The following is a 19,705-nucleotide window of genomic DNA, read 5'->3' on the forward strand; positions in this document are numbered from 1 at the left end:
CTTTCCCCTGGTCCCACCCTCTTCAGCCAGTACACTTAATCTAAGGAACAGACAAGCATACTTTTTCGAACTGATATCATTCTTAAGGAATGGTCTTCACTAACAATGCAGACACATATTATCTATATGCTGCATGAATGAACACATGTATTCTGTATTGAGATGTAAAGGATGTTGGACATTGCTCTGAGCTGCCTTACAGCTAAAAACAAAAAAAAAATTTTGTTAGTTTTAAACTGAAATAAACTCGTAACTTTACATATGTTTTTTCAGATCAAAATTAGCTTGAATTTTTGTTTTATTTGCTCTTTAAGTGGTATTCTGGAGGAAACAAACACCTTTAGCCCAGCATAAGATCATGGAGATCTCCTGTATTCAGTTACTGCTTTTTGTCTGATAGGCTGATTTTAATGAAAAGTTTGTTCTTTAAGTGCTTCTGCTTCCATCATTTTGAGCAGAAGCTCTATTTCTATGTTTCTTACCTCCCAGTGAGGCAGACATGCTCATGACAGGAAGGTTACTGTTTTGGCTCACAGGCAACTTGACAAGATTAGTTTCTTATCTAGAACTTGGAGACGTCTTTCTGGAGAAGTTGACTGTTAGAGTAGGCTTTCAAACTCATATGTCTTAAACCTGTAGCAATCAGACAGAGAAGTGCCAACCAAGATAATGGGCAAGAAATAGGTAGTAGCAAGTTTTATGTAAGGTCCTGTCTAGGAGATCTGTTTGTCAGGATGACCACAATCAGGTGTTGCATGTATCCACCATTCTGCTAGGAGAGATCAGCAGTCACAGATTTGCTGAAATTCAATGATTTTGTGGGTTTGGTTTTTTGGGGGTTTTTTTGTGTGGTTTTTTGTTTGGGTGTGGGTTTTTTTGCCCCAAGGCCACAGTCCCGCAAAGGATGATAAGGTAAATCCAAAAGGAGGATGTTCCGCTGTCATCTGTCAGGTTCACCAGCAGCCTTAACCTGATGCCTGTTACTGCACAGTGTCAGAGATGAATTCACTACATTTTTCACTTAGATTTTATACTGGCATCCTTTTTGATTAAGAATTCCTGGCCAGCCATCCTTACGCTATTGCTGCTGGAATTAATAAGAAGTATAGTAAGCTTAGTCTTCTTGACAGAGGATTTGTCCTAGATGATGATACAGCTGATGTACCCTTTTTACTTTCTCTTGATAAGCTCTGAGGCTTGTTTCTTAGTGTTTCTGCAGTAAAAAAGTGCAAACTGTAGTATCATGCTGACGTTTGCCTGATTTTTGTTTGTAAGAATTTTACAGCCTTCCTGGGAAGTTTGGACCGAGTTGAGGAAGAGTTTTGCCTTAATGTTAAACCAGTCACAAACCCAACTGTTAGTTGGTCCGAATTGTAGCGACATAGCTTTCCACTTGATGGCAATGGAGGTGGGATTATGTCATGTTCTTCCGATTTTTTTGGGTTGAGGATTATGATTACGGTGGTGGACATGACGGCTTGAGTGTGTGAAGCTGTTATGTACCTTGGTAGACATAGCATCAGAAGAAACTTTAGAGCAGGGGTCCTCAAACTTTTTAACCAGGGGGCCGGTGTGCAGATGAAGTGGCGGGCAGTCATCTGTGGCTGCTTGGTTTCCCCCCCAACCCCCGGCGGGGGGGGGGGCAGGGGGGTTCTGTAAATACCGGGGGCCGGATTGAGGACCCTGGGGGGCTGTATCCGGCCCACGGGCCATAGTTTGAGGACCCCTTGAGCAATTACTGAAATATTATTTTTACAAAAATACAGTAGATACCACTTGCTTTGCATATTGAGTAGAGAATGCAGAATATGCTGAAGTGTAATCTGCTTTTATTGTTAGTCTAAATTAACTCCTGCTTCATGATTTCAGTGGAGCTATTCTTGAACAAATTAAAAAATCTGGGTATATGGACTCTAAAGAAAATAAATGTTGATTTTTCAAAGATTTAGAAAACTGGCAATCAAAAGCTTATCTTGCAACACTTGCAATATGAATGTGACATCAATCAATCTTTTTATTTAGGTTACCTATTATCAAAATAAAATAGTAGAGAATTAATAGCTGCTTTAAAGGAAGAGCTGGATTGGAGAGAATCCAGCTGCACAGGAGAATAGTCATTTGCAAACATAAGTTCTTCAGTTACAGAGCTGATCACTCTCAGTTCTCTTCCGTTACTGTTGTAACTCTAGGTACTACTGGTAAATGTTTTCCTCAGGAGGAAAGATGGACATATTTGCCCATCATTGTGTTTATTGTTGTCTACTCCTTAAATGCTCTCAAGTTCTTAATTTTAAAAGACAAATACCAGGTGGTTTGAGTGGATTTTCCATGTAAAATAGATGAAATGAAGGAAGTACAATCCTTATACAGAGGGAGGCCTAATATTGTAGAGTATACACATAATTTATTTGAATATTAGATTAACAATGTGGAAAAAAGATTTATTCCTGTACTGTTTTTCAGGGTGCCCATACTTTGTGACTTTGAACCTCTTCACCAGCATGTACGTGCTCTACATAATCTGGTAAAGGCAGCACAGAGTTTGGATGAAATGTCACAAACCATTACAGACCTGCTGAATGAACAAAAGGTATTTTTGCTTTTCTTTACCAAGAAAAAATACTGGAAGAGTAGAATATTTTCATAATACCACTTTGTCAACCACTTCAGAAAAACTTTTGTTTTTCGAGGTGTAAAGATTAGTTTCTCAACTGCATAATTCACCTTTCTAATCACATACTAGTAAATATTCTGAGAATTTTGAGCTTTTCAGTGAGTAAAATGAATCTATGTAGAGAACAGTGAAAAGATATTGAATATCTTCCAAATATTTAACAGATGCTTATATGCCACAGAAGTTGTAGAAGTAGAATTTTCTGCTAATATTTCTGTTTTCTGTCATTTTCTGGAGCTTCTGTGTGCAGAATGTGTACATTTTGCTTTTGTTGCTTTATTTTAGAAGTAACAACTTAATTAAATCCAGACTTTTGCATTGCTTTTTGAGACCTTTTGGTGCAAGCAGTTAAGGCAGAATTTGGGGCCTTCGTTGGTTGTCTCCATTAGCTTGAATATTGATGTCATGTACTTTTCTGTTGCAGTCCTGCTTTTTAGGGAAGGGAAGAAATTTGTGTAGCCTTTCTTTGAGTATAGAAGGAATAGATGGCAAAAAGACCTCTTAGTTTTTGCTCTATCTGTCAAGCAGACTCTATCCCCTAGAAACTCGTTTCTGCCCATTGCTTTTCATTGCTTCTGTGTGTTCAGTCTCTTCTGAATTCTGTCACTGAAATCATTCATAATATACCAAACGGGTCCTTTTAGCTTCCGACTGTAGCCTGTCCCAGTGAAACTGCGGGTGAATTTAGCATTACTTAAAATTTTATGTACGGTTCACTGCTTCAGATTGGGTTTCTTTAGCAGCTTTGCTATAGGAAGAAGGTGGCATTTTTCATGTTACCTTCTATGGTGTGTTTGTATGCACTTGGACTAGAAGCATCTTTCTATAAATGTCAAGGTTATGGGCATGTTGGGTTTTGAATTGGCAAAATCCTGCTTAAACCAGGTGACATGAAGTCCTTTACCTTGTTATTCCTTTGAGATTTGAGCAAGAGATTTACTGGAAGTCTTTTATTTATGTAAAATATGAGATCTGGGCTGCTCATTGTTCTGTAATATAGGAAAGGTGTGTAACTTATGTCACTACTTAGATCTTTTCTCTCTTTATGAAGATTGTTTTTTATATGAACAGCCATTAAGAACAAAAGTGGTGGGGCCTGACCACTGTATGATTGAATGGAATGGCTAGGAGTAGTATAAATTTTGTGAAATCTAGGAGCCCCCAACTTGGAGCATCCTAAAATTAGTCTCAGAAACTAGGATAGTGACAGGTGTTCTAACAAAATAATTTTTCACTAAGGCTTGCAATGTCAAAGAGTGAAATAAACCCAAGGAGTAAGTTTTAATTCAAAGTGTGTATATCAGTAGAAAGATGAACAGGAAATGTGCCTTACTTGTTCAAGTCTTGATGGTTTGCCCTGTTTGGTTCAGAGTTGCTTATCTGAGATATTTTTATCAGTATCTGATTGCACAAAAAAAGATGCTTGCCCAATCAGGAGAATCTGTACTTCCCACTCTTACTTTTTGCTGTGCGTTGACCAGTTGGGATTCTTGGCTGATGCAGAAATGTCAAGTGCTTAGACAGGTTTGGATAATTGTCTCTTTCCTTAAACTGCCTTGCACAGTCGGAGCTGGGCCATTCATGATGTCACCTTGAAAATGCCCATCTCTGTGTGTCATTTCAGTGACTGGTTTGAACTAGTTTTTGGAATTGAAGCAAATAGATGTGTCACGACTTTTTCCTTCTCTATTGACAGTGTTCTTGTTATTACTTGATGAAAGGTAACTAGGTCTTTCTCTTTGTTGCTTTATTCTGCAGACCATCTGAAGTGGTTTTTTTTAAAATTACAGTACTTTCGCCCATGTTCTTTTCTTTGAATAGAATTACTGAAATTTGAAAATGGTCTTTTCTTATCCTTAGTATTGCTGGGATTTTACATATATAATTAGAAGGATGAAAGAAACGTTTAATAATAGGCCTGAAGATGCCTGCAGCTTCATGCACCTACACATTCTGGTGGTGAAGTGTGAGATACTGTCCCAGCTTGGTGCAGGGTTGCTCATGACCATGCAGGCATTGAGTGTTGCCTGTATAGCAAAATGTTGGTTTTGTCCTTTCGCAAGGAGATGCATTCAACCCCAACCTCCCTTTTCACACAAGTGGTGGCAGAAGCCTGGTTGGTTAAGTTGGGCTGGGATAGCTTCCCTGGCTTGTTGGCAGTGCAGTAGTTTAGTTGTGTCTAGGTCAAGCAGGAGTTCATTCTACTGCAGGGGTCCTCAAACTACGGCCCGCGGGCCGGATACGGCCCCCCAGGGTCCTCAATCCGGCCCCCGGTATTTACAGACCCCCCGCCCCCCCCTGCCGGGGGTTGGGGGGAAACCAAGCAGCCGCAGATGACTGCCTGCCACTTCATCCGCGCGCTGGCCCCCTGGTTAAAAAGTGTGAGGACCCCTGTTCTACTGCATCAGGTACAGCAGGTGGTCTTTTTGAGAGTTGCTTTAGGCAGGAGAGAAAAGCTGTGGCCGCAGACAGGTGAGCAAAGACCAAGTCAGACAGGAGATCCAGTACCTTACTGGGGATGTTAGTAGCATTTCTTTTTAAGTGTCCCTGTAACTTACTGTTTCAGCTTTCAAGTTCATAGAACGTTAGTGACTATATGCTTCTCTGGCTGATATGGTTTCTTTTTTTAGTACTGCATCAGAGTAGTTAAAGAATATTGTGGATTTTTGTTACTGCTTTGAAATCTGCTTAATGGTCTCACACCAGAGTTATTGCTGTGCCTTCTCATCTCCATAATACAAAGTTTAAGCAAATCGGTGATTGGGTCAAAGATGTCCAGGAGAAAGTTAAGGTGCCTGTAACAGTCGGGTAGGATGATTAAGGTGTCTTCTCCACAGTTAGGAGAATAATGTATGCAATACAATGGTATTACAATTTTCTCTTGTAAGAGAAGCTGCCTTTCCAAATCGGAATATGAATCTACTATTCTAGTCGAGTTCAAAACTACTGTTTGTAATACTTCCAGGAATTTTCCTGTTCCCTGACTACATTTATTGTGGTAACATAACTAGAACAAGGCATGTAATACAGCAACATCTGAGAACTTAAAATTTTAACTCTACTTCTCTGTCTTTGCTTTCTATTTTTTTCTTGTTTATTCTCATCTCCTTGTCCTTTGTCATTACAGGAATTGGTGTATGACATATGTGTACATTGCTGCCTGTAAACAAACTACATGGCAGGCACTGGCTTCTGGGGGAACAGCTGAAACTATACGGAAAGCTTTGTTTACTCTTGCCTATCTAAAATGTGAGGTTTAACTCTTCACTAGTCAGTAATCTGATATTCTAGTTAGATATCTATCCCACAGCAGAGGCATGGAATTTGTTATAGGCCCAGGTCATGAGGAAACCAAGCTCAAGTAGCATGTTTTTTACTCCATGTAGTGATGATTATTGGTTTTTTTCTTCTTCATGCTATATCCTTACTTTTTACCTTCTAGGATGATTCTGCAGAGGTGCCAGAAGTAGATGTCATCTTTCCTTTGCATGTGGCTTTCTGTAGGGCCTTTTAATATTCCAAGTCCTTGAAGTGCTTTTTTTAGTGCATACTTACTGACATCTGTGATGCTAGCTGTTATTAAAGTTAAAACTCTGGTTTATCAATGTGAAATGTTTGTCACTTAAAGCATATGCCTTGAATCTGGGCATGTATTAGCATATACAGTGTCCTTGAGCATGTCTTTTCCTAAGTTTTCTTAGATTAACAGCAAGCTAAAATTAAACCCAAGGGAAATGCTTAAACCTGGACTAATACTACCGTTAACAAAAAAATACCTTTCCCTGTAAGTTGTTTTTGTCTAGTGTCCTGTGTTCACTTTTGATAAAGGTATATCAAAGGTGTATAACTTACTATCATATAGACGCAAAGGCTAATGGAGGTGAGGTGTAAATGTAGCTTTACTAGATAGGTGAGCGTCAGAGCTGAAAATAGCTGGTTCCTAAATCTCAGTTTGGAATTCAGTCACACTACATCTCCATTAAGAGAATGTTTACATGGTACAGAGAAGAATAGGGTCCATTTGGGTAGCACACACTTGTAAAAGACTGAGGAAACAAAAATTGGCTATTTAAATATCAGCAGTCCAGTATCTGTTATTTCTGTCTTTTTTTTTTGGAGTTCTGTTGCTGACCGTTTATTGCACAACTCCGCTAACCGTTGGCAGTCAAGTAACTGAGTTCAATGGATAGCAGAATTTTCTTCAATAAAAATTAACATACTGAAGAACACCAGGCACCCTATTTAAATGCATGGAGACAGTGTGCATAGTCTGGGGAAGAGGCACAAGCAGGATCATCAGGACTATCAGCTGGAGGCAGTGTTGAGTTTTTGGAGAAGAGCACCATTCTGAAAGATCCTCAGTAGTTGGAGACTGAACGTCTTATGGGAATCTGTCACTGCAAATATTCCCATGAGTCTGTAGGAGCAGTTTCTTTTCAAGATAGTCACATTCCTCAGATGAATAACGTAAGTCCTTCAAGCATGAAGGATGGAAAAGCAAGGTAATGGTTGGGCTATGGTGTTGCACATAATGCATCTGAGACTTTAGGGCAGTGTTCCATTAAAAAAACTCAGTGTCTCTTCCAGTTTGTGATCCTGATGATTTTGTTCTCAGCATGTGTCACAGATACTCTCCATAAGTGTTTTAACTGTGTGTATTTCACTGTAGTTTTCTTAGGAAAAATTGCTTTGCTATCCTGTTAAAAACTTGTTCAGCAATGTATCCTTAGTGGGTATGTTACTTTTTGGCTGTATGTTACTTTTTGACTTCCACTGGGATGTGTTCTACCCTTGTTGAAGCCTAAGGTTTATATTTTTATTCTGAGAATCTGCAGATGATATTATTGTTGTCATTAGGGCTTCTGTATTCCCTATTGTATTTAATAGTTAATAGTATAAGATATTGCAGGTTGACCATTTGTTCCTAGTTCTGGTAGATGTGAAGATAGTAATGGAAGAGGACTTCAATGCACGCTTTGCTTATTCTGTCAAGCAAAGCTTGCAAACAGTAAATTTATTATGTGAAATCTATTAAATAACAAAGCTAAGAAATTTACAACTGAAGTGCAATCTTCTAGATGCATCATACTGTAACTTAAATTGAGTTTCAGTCACAAAACAAAAATCTTGAAAATCACAGGACACAGGCAGTTTGCAGTGTCTAAGGCCCTGCTGTGCTTGATTAATTTTTTTATAGCTTTTCAAAATGGTACTTTACTGAATTTCAGGTGCATAGAAATAAATGCATGTGACTTGGCCTGCAGTTAAAACTATTATAGCTATGATGAATCAGACTTTAGCTGAATTAACTTAAAGTGTATATTCCATGGCAGTGTAGAAAAGTATGTCGTCTTAGAAATAGCAAAAAATGGTTTCAAACACTGATCATGAATGTACACTTTACAGCAGAGTAGGCACTGGGACTTGATCTTGCTTAATAATTCATATGGTAATGAACAAGAGCTGTTGATAATGAGATTTAAATGTGTTATCTAATCACAGTTAATTGGAAAATTGATTTGAAGGTAAGTTCTTAGCTTTTGAAGAATCAAAAGCTCTGAAATTGATCGAAATTACTTGGAAACAATTCCACAAAGGTGGAGAAGCTTTATTTAATCTTTCCATTTGTTTACAAACTGTTGTTACTCATGGATGATTATGGATGGTTATTCTAACCATTAGTTTTTCAGCTGAAAATTGAAGGATCTGATACTACAGTATCAGTTTAGGTGCTATCCAAGGTCTAGAGCCAAAATGACAAAACCAGGGAGTGATGGGAGCAGCATGGAGGGGAAAAAAAATCAACTCAGGCTGCGATGTCTTGCATTCTGAAAAGTCAGAATGTTGCTTTTAAATAGAATGTGCCCTGTGTTACGCTATACCAGGAGTCCTCAAACTTTTTAACCAGGGGGCCGGCGCGCGGATGAAGTGGCAGGCAGTCATCTGCGGCTGCTTGGTTTCCCCCCCAACCCCCAGCAGGGGGGGGGTGGGGTGGGGTGGTGGGGGTGGAGAGGTTCTGTAAATACCAGGGGCCAGACTGAGGACCCTGGGGGGCCGTATCCGGCCCATGGGCCATAGTTTGAGGACTCTGCACTATACTACTTCTACACTCTCACAAACAGAACAATTCTATGTTTTTAGTATGTTTAGTAGACAACAGGGGGTTTTTTTTGTGGTAGAGCTTTTTGTAAACCACCTTAGTTTAGTGTATTAATAGGGACCGGATTAAACTGATTTTTTTTTAGCAGTTTTAGCAACAAAATAATCCTTTTTTTTAGTAACAATTATTAGGAAAACTAGAATCAGTAGGCTGTTAGAAAACAAAGCCTATTTCTTACTGGTTACTTCAGGGTTTTGTATCATCCAAACTTGTGTTTCAGCCTTTTCAAGTAAAATTACATGTGGTCTGTGTAGGACTTTTGGATAGATAGATGTATTTAGATGTATTTAGAAATGCTGCATTTTTGAAACTTACTAGAACATATCTCTGAATTTCTGCAGTTTTTGCCTATATTTTAGTTTTACATGTCTTGGACTATTACAGTTAATATATCGTGACTTTCTAAGTTCTTGTTTTGCCTGGTAATTTTTAATCAATTTAAAATACTAAGTTTTGCCTATCACTTCGTTAAGTGTTTGTTTCATTGTTTTTTGTAGGCCTCCAATAGTCAAGCATCACCACAATCTGCTACCACACCAAGGATGGAAAGTACAATAGGAACTGCAATTGCTACCTCTTCGAGAACTCCTCCATCACTCAGTCTTCAGGGTCCCCTCTGTCCTCCTGTGTGTCCCCCAGCTCCATTAGAAGAATTATCTCCAGACAGCATTGATGCTCATACATTTGATTTTGAAACTATTGCCCATCCAAACTTGGAGCAAGCTCTCAAGCAAGGATCATTGGACTTGGATTCATTAGCAGAAAGTCCAGAATCTGACTTCATGTCAGCAGTAAATGAATTTGTAATAGAAGAAAATCCAGTATCTCCTAATGTAATAAGTGATCCACAAAGTCCAGAAATGATGGTGGAATCTCTTTATTCTTCAGTTATCAATGCAATAGACAGTAGACGTATGCAAGATACAAATTCTTGTGTAAAGGACGTTCCAGCAGAAAAAGCATCTGTCAGTGTTTGCGTGGAGAAGTGTAGGGTTATTGCCCAAGACTCAAAGGTACATTTAAGAGGTATAAAAGAGGATCTTTGCCACTTTAGAACACTTGTACAAAGAGAACAGTGTGACTTTTCTAATTCTTTAAAATGCACTTCGTTAGAAATAGTAAATACTATAGAGAAGGTAAAACTTTCACTTGAAAAAACACTAAAAGATAAACATCAAAAAGAACTACAGTCTTTGAAAACTGAATATGAAAGTAAAATTAATAAATTATTGGAGGATGGTGAAGAAAATAAAAAGAAGATTAAGAAGTTAAAAGGTGACTTATTAGGCCTTGAGGAAGTTCTTCAGAATAAGAATGATGAATTTGCAATGGTGAAAAATGAGAAAGAAGCTGTAGTTTGCCTTCAGAATGAAAAAGACCAGAAATTACTTGAATTGGAATGCCAAATGGAGACACAAAATTGCGAAATTAAGGAACTGAGGCAGTCACGTGAGATAGTACTTGAAGACTTGAAAAAACTTCATGTTGAAAACAATGAAAAACTACAACTTCTGAGGGCAGAACTTGAGAGTTTAGAGCAAAGCCATTTAAAGGAACTGGAAAACAACCTACAAGCCAGGCATTTACAGGAATTTGAGAAGCTGCTAGCTGAGCACAAGGACTGTTTAGATAAATTAAAAAAAGAGAACCAATGCAGACTTGAACAAATGCAGGAATCTCATGCGGTAGTTGTTCAAGAGAAACAACAACAAGTAGAAGAGTTACGACTCAAGGTTTCAGATCTGTCTGATTTGAGGTGCAAATTAGAAGTTGAACTTGCCCTGAAAGAGGCAGAAACTGATGAAATGAAGCTTCTTTTGGAAGAAAGCAGAAACCAGCAACAAGAGACCTTAAAATCTCAGATTGAAAAGGAAACTGAAAGTTTAAGGAAGGAGATAGATAGATTAAACAATAAAATACAGATTAACAGTGATGAATATCAAGTGGGCTTATCAGAACTAAGGACTCTGATGACAATTGAGAAAGATCAGTGCATTTCTGAGCTAGTAGACAGATATGAAGAAGAATCAAACTTCCTTAGAACTGAACTAAATAAAGTAACACTTCTTCATACAAAAACTTCTGAGGCAGAAAAAAGACTTTCAGAGCAAGTAACGGAACTACAAAGTAAGTTAGAGTTGGAAGTGAATGCCCTAGAAAAGGAAAAAACAGAAAAATTATTTCTCTGTGAGCAGCAGGAAAAATATGAAGCTATTATCCATAAGCTTAAGGAAGAGAAAGAACTGTTAGTATCTAACCAAGAACAAGACAGGCAGTTGCTCATTCAGAAGCTCAATTGTGAAAAAGAGGATGCAGTGCAAAGTGCTTGTAAAGAGTTTGAATTACAGAGGGAAGCTGCTGAAAAAGGGCTTTTGGAAAAAATACAGCAACTTGAGATGCAAGTAAACCGGAGGTACTGTAAGAATTAAGTTACTGTGTTTTCCTAGTATTTTAAAGTAATGAATATGGTATATTAGTGATGTGCTGTGTACTAAGTAAAACTTCTCTGTATTTGTGATGGTGTTTATCTGGGTTGGTTTCTGTATTCGAGTTACTTCTATTTTATAGATAGTGATAGTTTTGTGTCTGTAAAAAAAATTCAGTTTCTAAAATAGCTTATAGAGTATCATTACAGACAGCAATGAAGGCTTTGTATTTCAGTTTTGCAATGATACATTGAAGGAATGTTTCCAGAGCATGTTCCTTGAAATTCTAATTTTAATGGTCTTGGCCTCTCTCCTTTCCCATCCATTGCTCTGGTATTAGCGCTGTGTGAACATGCAGTGGTTAGCTTTTAGGCTGGTAACTTTCTCTTATTGGCTAAGTACATAATGCTTCTTGTTGCCAATGGTGGCATGAAAATGTGTGTGGGAATATATGTATGATTGACTGGGAACTGTCCCATGGCCACCTGGACTTTCTGTTGACTTTAGCTGCCATGGTTATGTATTTCAGGGTCTTCAGTTTGAGCTTCATAAAGAAACACACATGGGCAACATAATTCCAAAGAACATTCTAACATTGTTTTTCCATTGTTGATTTCTGTAGTGATTTTCCATTTAAAAAAAAAAAAGAAAACATTTTCCTTTGCCATGAATGCCTAGCATTACTCTTTCTGACTTCTCTTACCTTATCTACTTACTAGTTCATAATGCCTGTCAGCAGAGCAGATTATGCTGTTATGGAATGGAAATACTAGGATTTTTATATGTGGCTGATGCTTAGAAACTAGTCTGTTTTGAAATGCTAGAGTTTGTAATTTATGTTCTTGTAGCGTGAAGGAATGCAGTGGATAGATCTTGTTTGTATAATACTCAAACAGATCATTTTTTCCTAGGTATTATGATATACCAAGTATGTGAAATGAGTATGAAGAAATGGACAGATAAATAAAATGGACAGAGTGGGCATAAAAGCCAGAAGGGTGCTACAGGACATGGATACAGACTTAAATTGGAATTTAACTTTCAAATATCGATGTCATGTTTAAAAAATAAAGGGGGGGGAGGGGAGGTTATGCAGAGTCCAACACATGTGCAGAATTCCCTTGCACAGTGCAACAGAAAACTGAGTATGTTTCACTTGAATTTTCCACTTCAGTCCCATTACCTAAGGATTTTTCATATGTGAACATATACATTGTTAAATGGTGTTGTATCATGTCTGTGTTTTGTATGTCAGTGTCCAAAAAATACATCAAGATAATAAGATAGGGTTTTCGAATTAAGATTAGGATATAATGAAACTAAGAACTGCCCTTCTGAATTGAAGAAACTATTAATGAAATACGGTGAAATGAGGAAAGAAAAAAAGATAAACTATGTTCTTTTCCTTATATATGTATTAATGCACAGTAAGAGTTTTAAAAAGTTGAGTCAACAGAAAAAGATGTAGCTCTGTCATCAGACTTCTTAAAAATCCAGCATCTACACAACAGCTGCACACAGCTGTGTGTATTCTTATATGAACAGGATAAAACAGATAATATTTCTTCAAAATACATTGCTATCTGCTTCAGTCTAAAGTGTTAGTAGTTTGTTATGAATTCTGTCAATCTGATTTTGTGTGATGTTAAAATATGTATCTGCTCCTAAGGCTCCTCTTTATGTCTTTAATCTGCTGGTAAGGTTTTTCTCTGGGAATGAAGACATGCTGTGTTTTCTCTCCAGAGGGCATATATGTTAAGTGAATCTGTCTTAATATTTCAAAGTCACTGTCTAGCTGTTTGGATTTTGAGCTCCTAAACCCCAAAGTTATGTCAGTAATCTGAGTTCATTTTTTTTCCTTTGGTTGTTTAGCAGTTAACTTGTAAAGGCACAAGCCAGCTTTTTTGTCATGTGTCTATATGCTTGTCAGATAAATTTCCTTTTCTGCATGAGCCGTGTTACATTAGCTGTCTAGAAGGCATTCACAGGGAGTTGAACTGTTAAATTTGACTCAAGTGTTGCATTGGTATCAGAACTTAGTTTTTGAACTTAGGTGAAAACTAACAAAAATATTTAGAAGTGACAAAAGTTTGTGACCCATGCATTGCCAACATGTGAAAATTACTGTGTTTTGGTTATAAATGTGCCTGAAATTCAAGTAATCATGATTAGGAAAGATAATATAACTGCAAGGCATTTGTTACTCTCCTATTTAATCTTTTTACTGTATGTAGTGTGTGCTAGCCAAGATTAACTGAAAAACACAGTTTCTGTAATGACTTCTGTTAAGTGGTTCATTGGTTAGTTAAAAGATACATAACATTGTAAAGAATGTTAAAAATAGAATAGGAATCCTGACTGCTTTGAAAGACACCAAAGCTGTATTTTAGTTTTCAGCCTTGGTATTATGCAGCCACTTCTATCAGACCATCATCAGTGGTGAAGCTTCCGTGTAGAGAACATGTGCTGTCTCATGCAGCTAGCCTCAGTTTAGAAATAAATTGAAATTTAATTCAGCACAGAAATGCTTTCTCAGTGGCACAAAAAAGATTTGCCTGGGTGTTTCATAACTTGCTTTCTTTTATTTATGATTTCTGGAATGTCAAAGGTTGTTTTGCTGCACTGAGTACTTCAGTTGGCTTTCAAAACTTTTATTTACACCTACTTACAGACTTTTTGACTGCTCAGCTACTGCTTAATAGTTTGTATCTTCAGCATGTACCCAAGTGGTGGAACAGTGCTGGTGTTGCTAAATACATCCTTTGTCATCTTAGAGTAGTACTTGCAGAGGAACCGTGATCTCTGAAGAAATGTGCTTTTGGTGTCTTGAAAACACTGAACATTTAGGCATTGTAATTATTGCCATAGATGTCAAGACCTTTTCAAATTAAAGCTGTAAACCCAATACTTAATACAGTGACCAGGTTTAAAAGCTGGTAATGTGCTAGCTTCCTGTGCAGAGTAACAGTATCCTTTACTTGGCTGTCATCTGCAGTCAGTAGTCCAGGCAGCCTGAGGGGCAGATGGTACCTGCTTTGGTTTAGTGCAGCTAACAGCTCTTTGGGTTTAGGCTGATGTATTAAGTTGGCATTTAGATAACCTGGAGTAGTATCAGTGATTTTTTTTTTTTTGCTTGTAAAGTAAGGTGCAGGCCTACCTCTTTACAGTTCAGACAGACTTAACAGACTTAGCCTGTACTTGCTTAACTTGATGGGGAGAACTGGTGGCAAAAACAGAGGTAGGTGAGTATGTGCTGGATCGTATGGTAAAGCAAAGACTGTAGAAATGGCTGGAACTGGTTGTTTCATGGATGTCCAAACTCCCATCCCATATGCAGTGATCAGAATTTTAGGCTCACTGCCTCCTCTGCAATTCAGTTTCCTTTCATGTTATCTGTACTGAATCTTTCTGGTCTCTCTGAGGTTCTGTAGTCCTTTGTCTTAACAGAGAAGCTTTGCATTATGAAGCAAGGATTATTCTTGGGGCATTTTTAGCATTAGGAGTTGTGCTTGAGTGTTAGTATATTAGCACACAATGTTTTGCTTTCAGCACAGCCCATCTAATATCAGGAGACCATACCTTCAGGCTGCTCCAACTAGAGAAAACCATTAACACATCTATGTAGATGGAGAGTTAGGTTTGGGCGATCCTTTATATTAAATTTGATTCTGTTGTAGAGGAATAATAAAAACTTAAAATAATACAGTTTTTTACAAATGTTGCCCAACCAAGGGATTTCTCTATCCTAGTGTTCTTCAGTGGTGGTTCTTGATAACTCAAGCCAAGACACAGAGTGTAGTTAAGGTTTTGTTTCAGTAATGGAAAATATTTGGCCTACATAACATTGCTTGTTTCAAGAGCCATTTAAAGTTGTTTTCCTTCCTTTGTCGATGACTGTTGATGTTTTCTTAAATCACTACTACTGTCCTCCAGATTCTGCAACCCATAGTTCTGAGTTTCATCTCTGGTTTCCTTATCGGATTTATTGCTGAATTGCTTTAATGATGTGATAGTCCTGGAGGCTTTGCATTTTGACATGCTAAGAATCTTCAGGGAGTTGATTGTCATTGTTTCTCGTTTTACTGCTTTCTACACCTTCCATTAGTTAGAAAAGTGAAAACAAACACGCCTCCCCCGTCAAAAATCTTCAAAATTAGAGCCAGTGTTGTACCCTAAAAATCCAGAATGCCAAAGAGAAGAATTTGGTGAGATGGTAATGATAAAAAGTAGTATTGAAGATTGGTAATGACTTAATTAGAACACAGTATTAAATATTTCAGAAAAAAATGTCTGTGTGTTTGCTTACTTCACGTATTCTGTATATGCTGCGAATTTAAAGCCTAAACATTTTCTTTTAAGTCCTCCCACTGAAGCATCGGCTGAATCCAGCTTGGTTGCTGAACTTCAAGAGAAGCTTCAGGAAGAAAAAATGAAGTTCTTGGAACAACTTGAAGAACAAGAGAAGAGAAAGAATGAAGAAATGCAGAACATCAGAACATCGCTCACTGCAGAACAGCAGGTAAAGCTGATTCTATTTTATTACTTTTGCTCCCATGGCAGTTACGTGTTCTTCTGCTGTTTTGAAGTTATGGAGCTGGTTTTTAGGTTGTTTGGTTTTTTGCTATGTAACCCTTGCGCATTCTAAACTTGCACTATTATCTGGAGCCAAGAGATGATGTGGTAATGGAATCCAATACTTAAGCATTTAAAAAAAAAAAACCCACCACCACCCTGAAAAAAACCACAAAAACATACAAAAACCCCCCTACTCACAAAAATAAAAAATTGCACCTTAAATATCTCTGAACTGGGCAATCCAGATTCAACTTTTGTTATTTGGTGACTTCTTTTGCTTAAGTTGTTAAGGTAGGTGCTGTAAGTGTTTTATGCATTAATCTCTTGAACTCCAGAAAGGTACTGGTTAAGTATAGTTTTAAGTTAACAACACAAAAGTTGTGGGCAACACACAACTAATTAGGAATGCTTCTTAATGGCTTTTAAACTTTATTAGCCTGGGCAGGTAGCATTTGATGTTCAACACAAATGTTACATCGTACTTAAACTTAGAAACTTTATGTACTCCACATGTTGATACAAAAATATATTGCACTGGATAAATAATTATCTGTGTCCACATACTTCTCCTTTCAAAGCATCTTGAATCTCTTGGATTTTATAGATGAGTCTTCAGTTCTTAAATTAAATCTGTTAGTAACAGCTATTATTTACAGTTTTGTTGCATTTAAACACTAGAAAAGGATTTTCTGTTTTAAGCACCTGTATTTACTTTAGCTATGGTAGGATCAGATAAGGACAAAGACAGTGTAGTGATCAGCCAGTTTGGTGAATGAACTCTATGAATCACATAGTGCAGAGAGCAGAAAATTGCAGACAATTACAAAAGAAGGAATATTTTTGAAATTTTGAACTGCAAACATTAATACCGAAGTGAGGCTTACATAGTAAATCTAATGGGAATATTTCATATGTTATAGTGCTAATCATAAGATTTCTTTTTCCATCAGAATATGCTTTAATAGGCCATTTTCCTCATCTAATATTATTCTTCATTTATGCAGCAGAGTGTGGAAGGGAAGGTTCTTAAGGCACTAGCAGCAAATTCCAAGGAAAGATGGAAGCTTTTATTAAAAAAAAAAAACACCAAACACAAGAAAACAAAACAAATCCACCATGAAAACAAACAAATAAAAACAACCTTTCCCAAAACTATAAAAAAGTTGTATCAGTTTGTGCTGAAACCTTGCTGGACTGGCTCTGCAGATCAGTGAACATGCTGGGTATTTAACCTCACTGTTGATGTTGGTTTTTTTCTCAGTAAAATTATCTTAGAGGTGTTAGTTATGCTTGTGGGGTGTGATAGTTTTGTTATGCAGATGTATACCCAAGGCTGCTGTGCACTGTGTAAGGTGTGTAGTGTGCCAAATAGCTTGCATTTTGAGACTGAGGGTTGATAGGTGCAGGCTAAGACAGTCTTAAAACTCACAAAAATAAAATTGTAATTTAAAATATCCTTTTAGTGGATGGTTGGTTGTATTTTTTGTCTCTTCAGCACAGCCTTAAGAGTAAAGGGTTGAAGGCATAGTGGTTAATAGAAGGACTGAAGTGGAAAGATTTGTCTGACTGATACCAAAGGATATGCTAGGTTCTTATGGTCAGTTATTCAAGCTATTAGCCAGGATTCCAGTATGATTTCTGCATTAATGAACTGTTTACTGAGGAGTTGATGCATGACTTGAAATGTATTTTTAATTCAGGTTCAGTATATTATTCTAGTTTTGTTACTAATTTTTTATCATATGTAACGTTTTGATGTAGTGCAGCTTTGTCTTAATTATAATCCTTAAAGTAATAGTTTTTAATATAAAACAGGCAACTGTTGTACATTAGCTGGGCTATAAGCACTATGTTAAAAAAATAAACCAAAACCATGTAAATTACTATTTTTTTGACAATGATTTCTTTTATTATTATATGTGTGTGTATTGGGCTTGAGGGAATCAGAGGGATAAACTTAGTTACACAGACCTCAAAACAAAGTATACAGAGGTGTTGTCTCTTCACAAAAATAATACGTAAACAAGTTTAATTTCTTGTTTAATTATAATTTGGGAAACTGAAATATGTGATCTTTTGTACGTTTTTGTTCTAGTGAAGTATTTTGTGTTATATTTATGCAGTACATTTCTTATTTCAGTAATACTACTTTCTGTTTTCAGACCAACTTTAACACTGTTCTGGCAAGAGAGAAAATGAAAAAAGAAAACATAATTAATGACCTTAGTGACAAATTAAAAATGCTTACGCAACAGCAAGAAAAAGATAAGGGTAAGAAAACTTCTGAAGAAGTGTTCATTCTTTTTAATAGGACAATTCCATTCACTACAGATTGGTCCTGATCCTTAGTGCTGCTGTAGTTAAAAAGCATGTTTATTCACTTGTCTCATAGATTTGATTGAAACACTTTCTGAAGATCGAGCTCGCTTACTTGAAGAGAAGAAAAAGCTTGAAGAAGAAGTTAATAAACTGAGAAGTAGTAATTTTTCTCCATCAGCCTACTCGGCAGCAGCTTCAGAAGTTTGTGGAGCCTGCGCAGCTGATATTCCCACTGACACAGACAGATTGGTTTCTGACATTGCAGCCGAAGGGAGAATGGATTCCGCAATGGAAACCAGTATGATGGCTGTGCAGTAAGTATGGGACGTTGTAATAGAAATATACAAAGTGTGCTCTCATTCTTTAAATGTGTGGTGTTGGGTGTTGTGAAGGGCAAGTGAGTATGTTTAACACACCTTCTGCCTTTGTTCTTGCTAAAAATAATCTTTTAAATTACGCATACAATTGTGATGTCATGATGATCAGAAGTGTGTGGTTTTGATGACTTAGAGGTATGCAACTTAAAGGCAAAACTCGGCCCTACAATTATGAGATGAAAAAATAATCCAAGTGTATGAAACATAAGTGAAACAGGAGAAGAACAGTTGTAATGGTGAATGAGCTGGATGGCTGTATGTTATTGGCATATTTTTCGAACAGTGGCTGGCTCTCATTTAAAGACAAGAAGTTTATTGTTCATGTACATGTGTGCTGTAAGATAGCATAACGGCATTCCTTGATAAAAGGGAGGCTGTGATGGGTATGCTTGGTGGAAGTTAGGCTGAATCCTCAGGTTTCCAAACAAATAATGGGACTCAGGCTGACCAAGGGGCCTTGTTGGACTGATGTTTTGTACTATTGGAGAGAAAGACAGGTATTCAGCATCTCTTTGTATAACCTCTGAATCATCAGTACCATCAGCTGTGATGTACTGCTGACTTACTAGAGGGCAGTGATGGGGCTGGGAAAAAACTGCAGTGATTTAAACTAATTTACTTGAAAACAGCTAGGGAAGCAACTTACGTACTTCAAACTGAACTTTAAGATCCGTTCATTTGTGTTTGGATCTGGTTAATGCTGTGGATTTACAACAGATTCAGTTAGCATTATGTTGATATTTCACTGATTATCACTCTTTTTGTATGGAGGTTTAATTAGGGGCTAGTTTGTGAGCAGGTGTCTGAAGGTGTGCTTGAAATACTGAGGTGATTATAGAGATCAGAGGGAATTGGTTTCTGCAGCCATCAGCTTCACTGTATTCCCTATTTTGGGTGCCCTACAATAGCAGTGCGCTTTGTTATTGGCATATAACACCTTGCCTAGTGAGTTAAGACTCTACATGTAAAGCTAGTAGACATTTTTTAAGTCTGGTTTTAGTATGTGACTATGAAGTCTTCTGAACTTCAGTAGTGCTGACTGGCACAAAGTTGTCCTGTTGGCTGTTGTCAGGAATCCAGCTTACTGCAGATGTATTTTCTGTGTTTTTCAGTAAGGACTACTGTAAAAACATACATCAAGTTCATAGCCTTGATTCATATTTCAAATGTACCT

At 37.3% G+C, this 19,705-nt stretch overlaps 1 protein-coding gene across 4 annotated transcripts in view; it reads left to right on the forward strand.

Moving 5' to 3' along the window:
* RB1CC1 (RB1 inducible coiled-coil 1) overlaps positions 1-19,705 on the forward strand; it is a 76,707-nt gene that overhangs the window by 45,425 nt on the left and 11,577 nt on the right. For all 4 annotated transcript variants that reach the window (XM_055704414.1, XM_055704417.1, XM_055704416.1 and 1 more), the window contains 5 exons: positions 2,464-2,590; positions 9,332-11,247; positions 15,620-15,779; positions 17,998-18,106; positions 18,228-18,468. In XM_055704414.1, coding sequence (XP_055560389.1) covers positions 2,464-2,590; positions 9,332-11,247; positions 15,620-15,779; positions 17,998-18,106; positions 18,228-18,468 — 2,553 coding nt within the window. The remainder of the gene's footprint in view (positions 1-2,463; positions 2,591-9,331; positions 11,248-15,619; positions 15,780-17,997; positions 18,107-18,227; positions 18,469-19,705) is intronic.

This window comes from Falco cherrug, chromosome 3 (genome assembly GCF_023634085.1).
Source record: "Falco cherrug isolate bFalChe1 chromosome 3, bFalChe1.pri, whole genome shotgun sequence".
Taxonomy (NCBI): Eukaryota; Metazoa; Chordata; class Aves; order Falconiformes; family Falconidae; genus Falco; species Falco cherrug.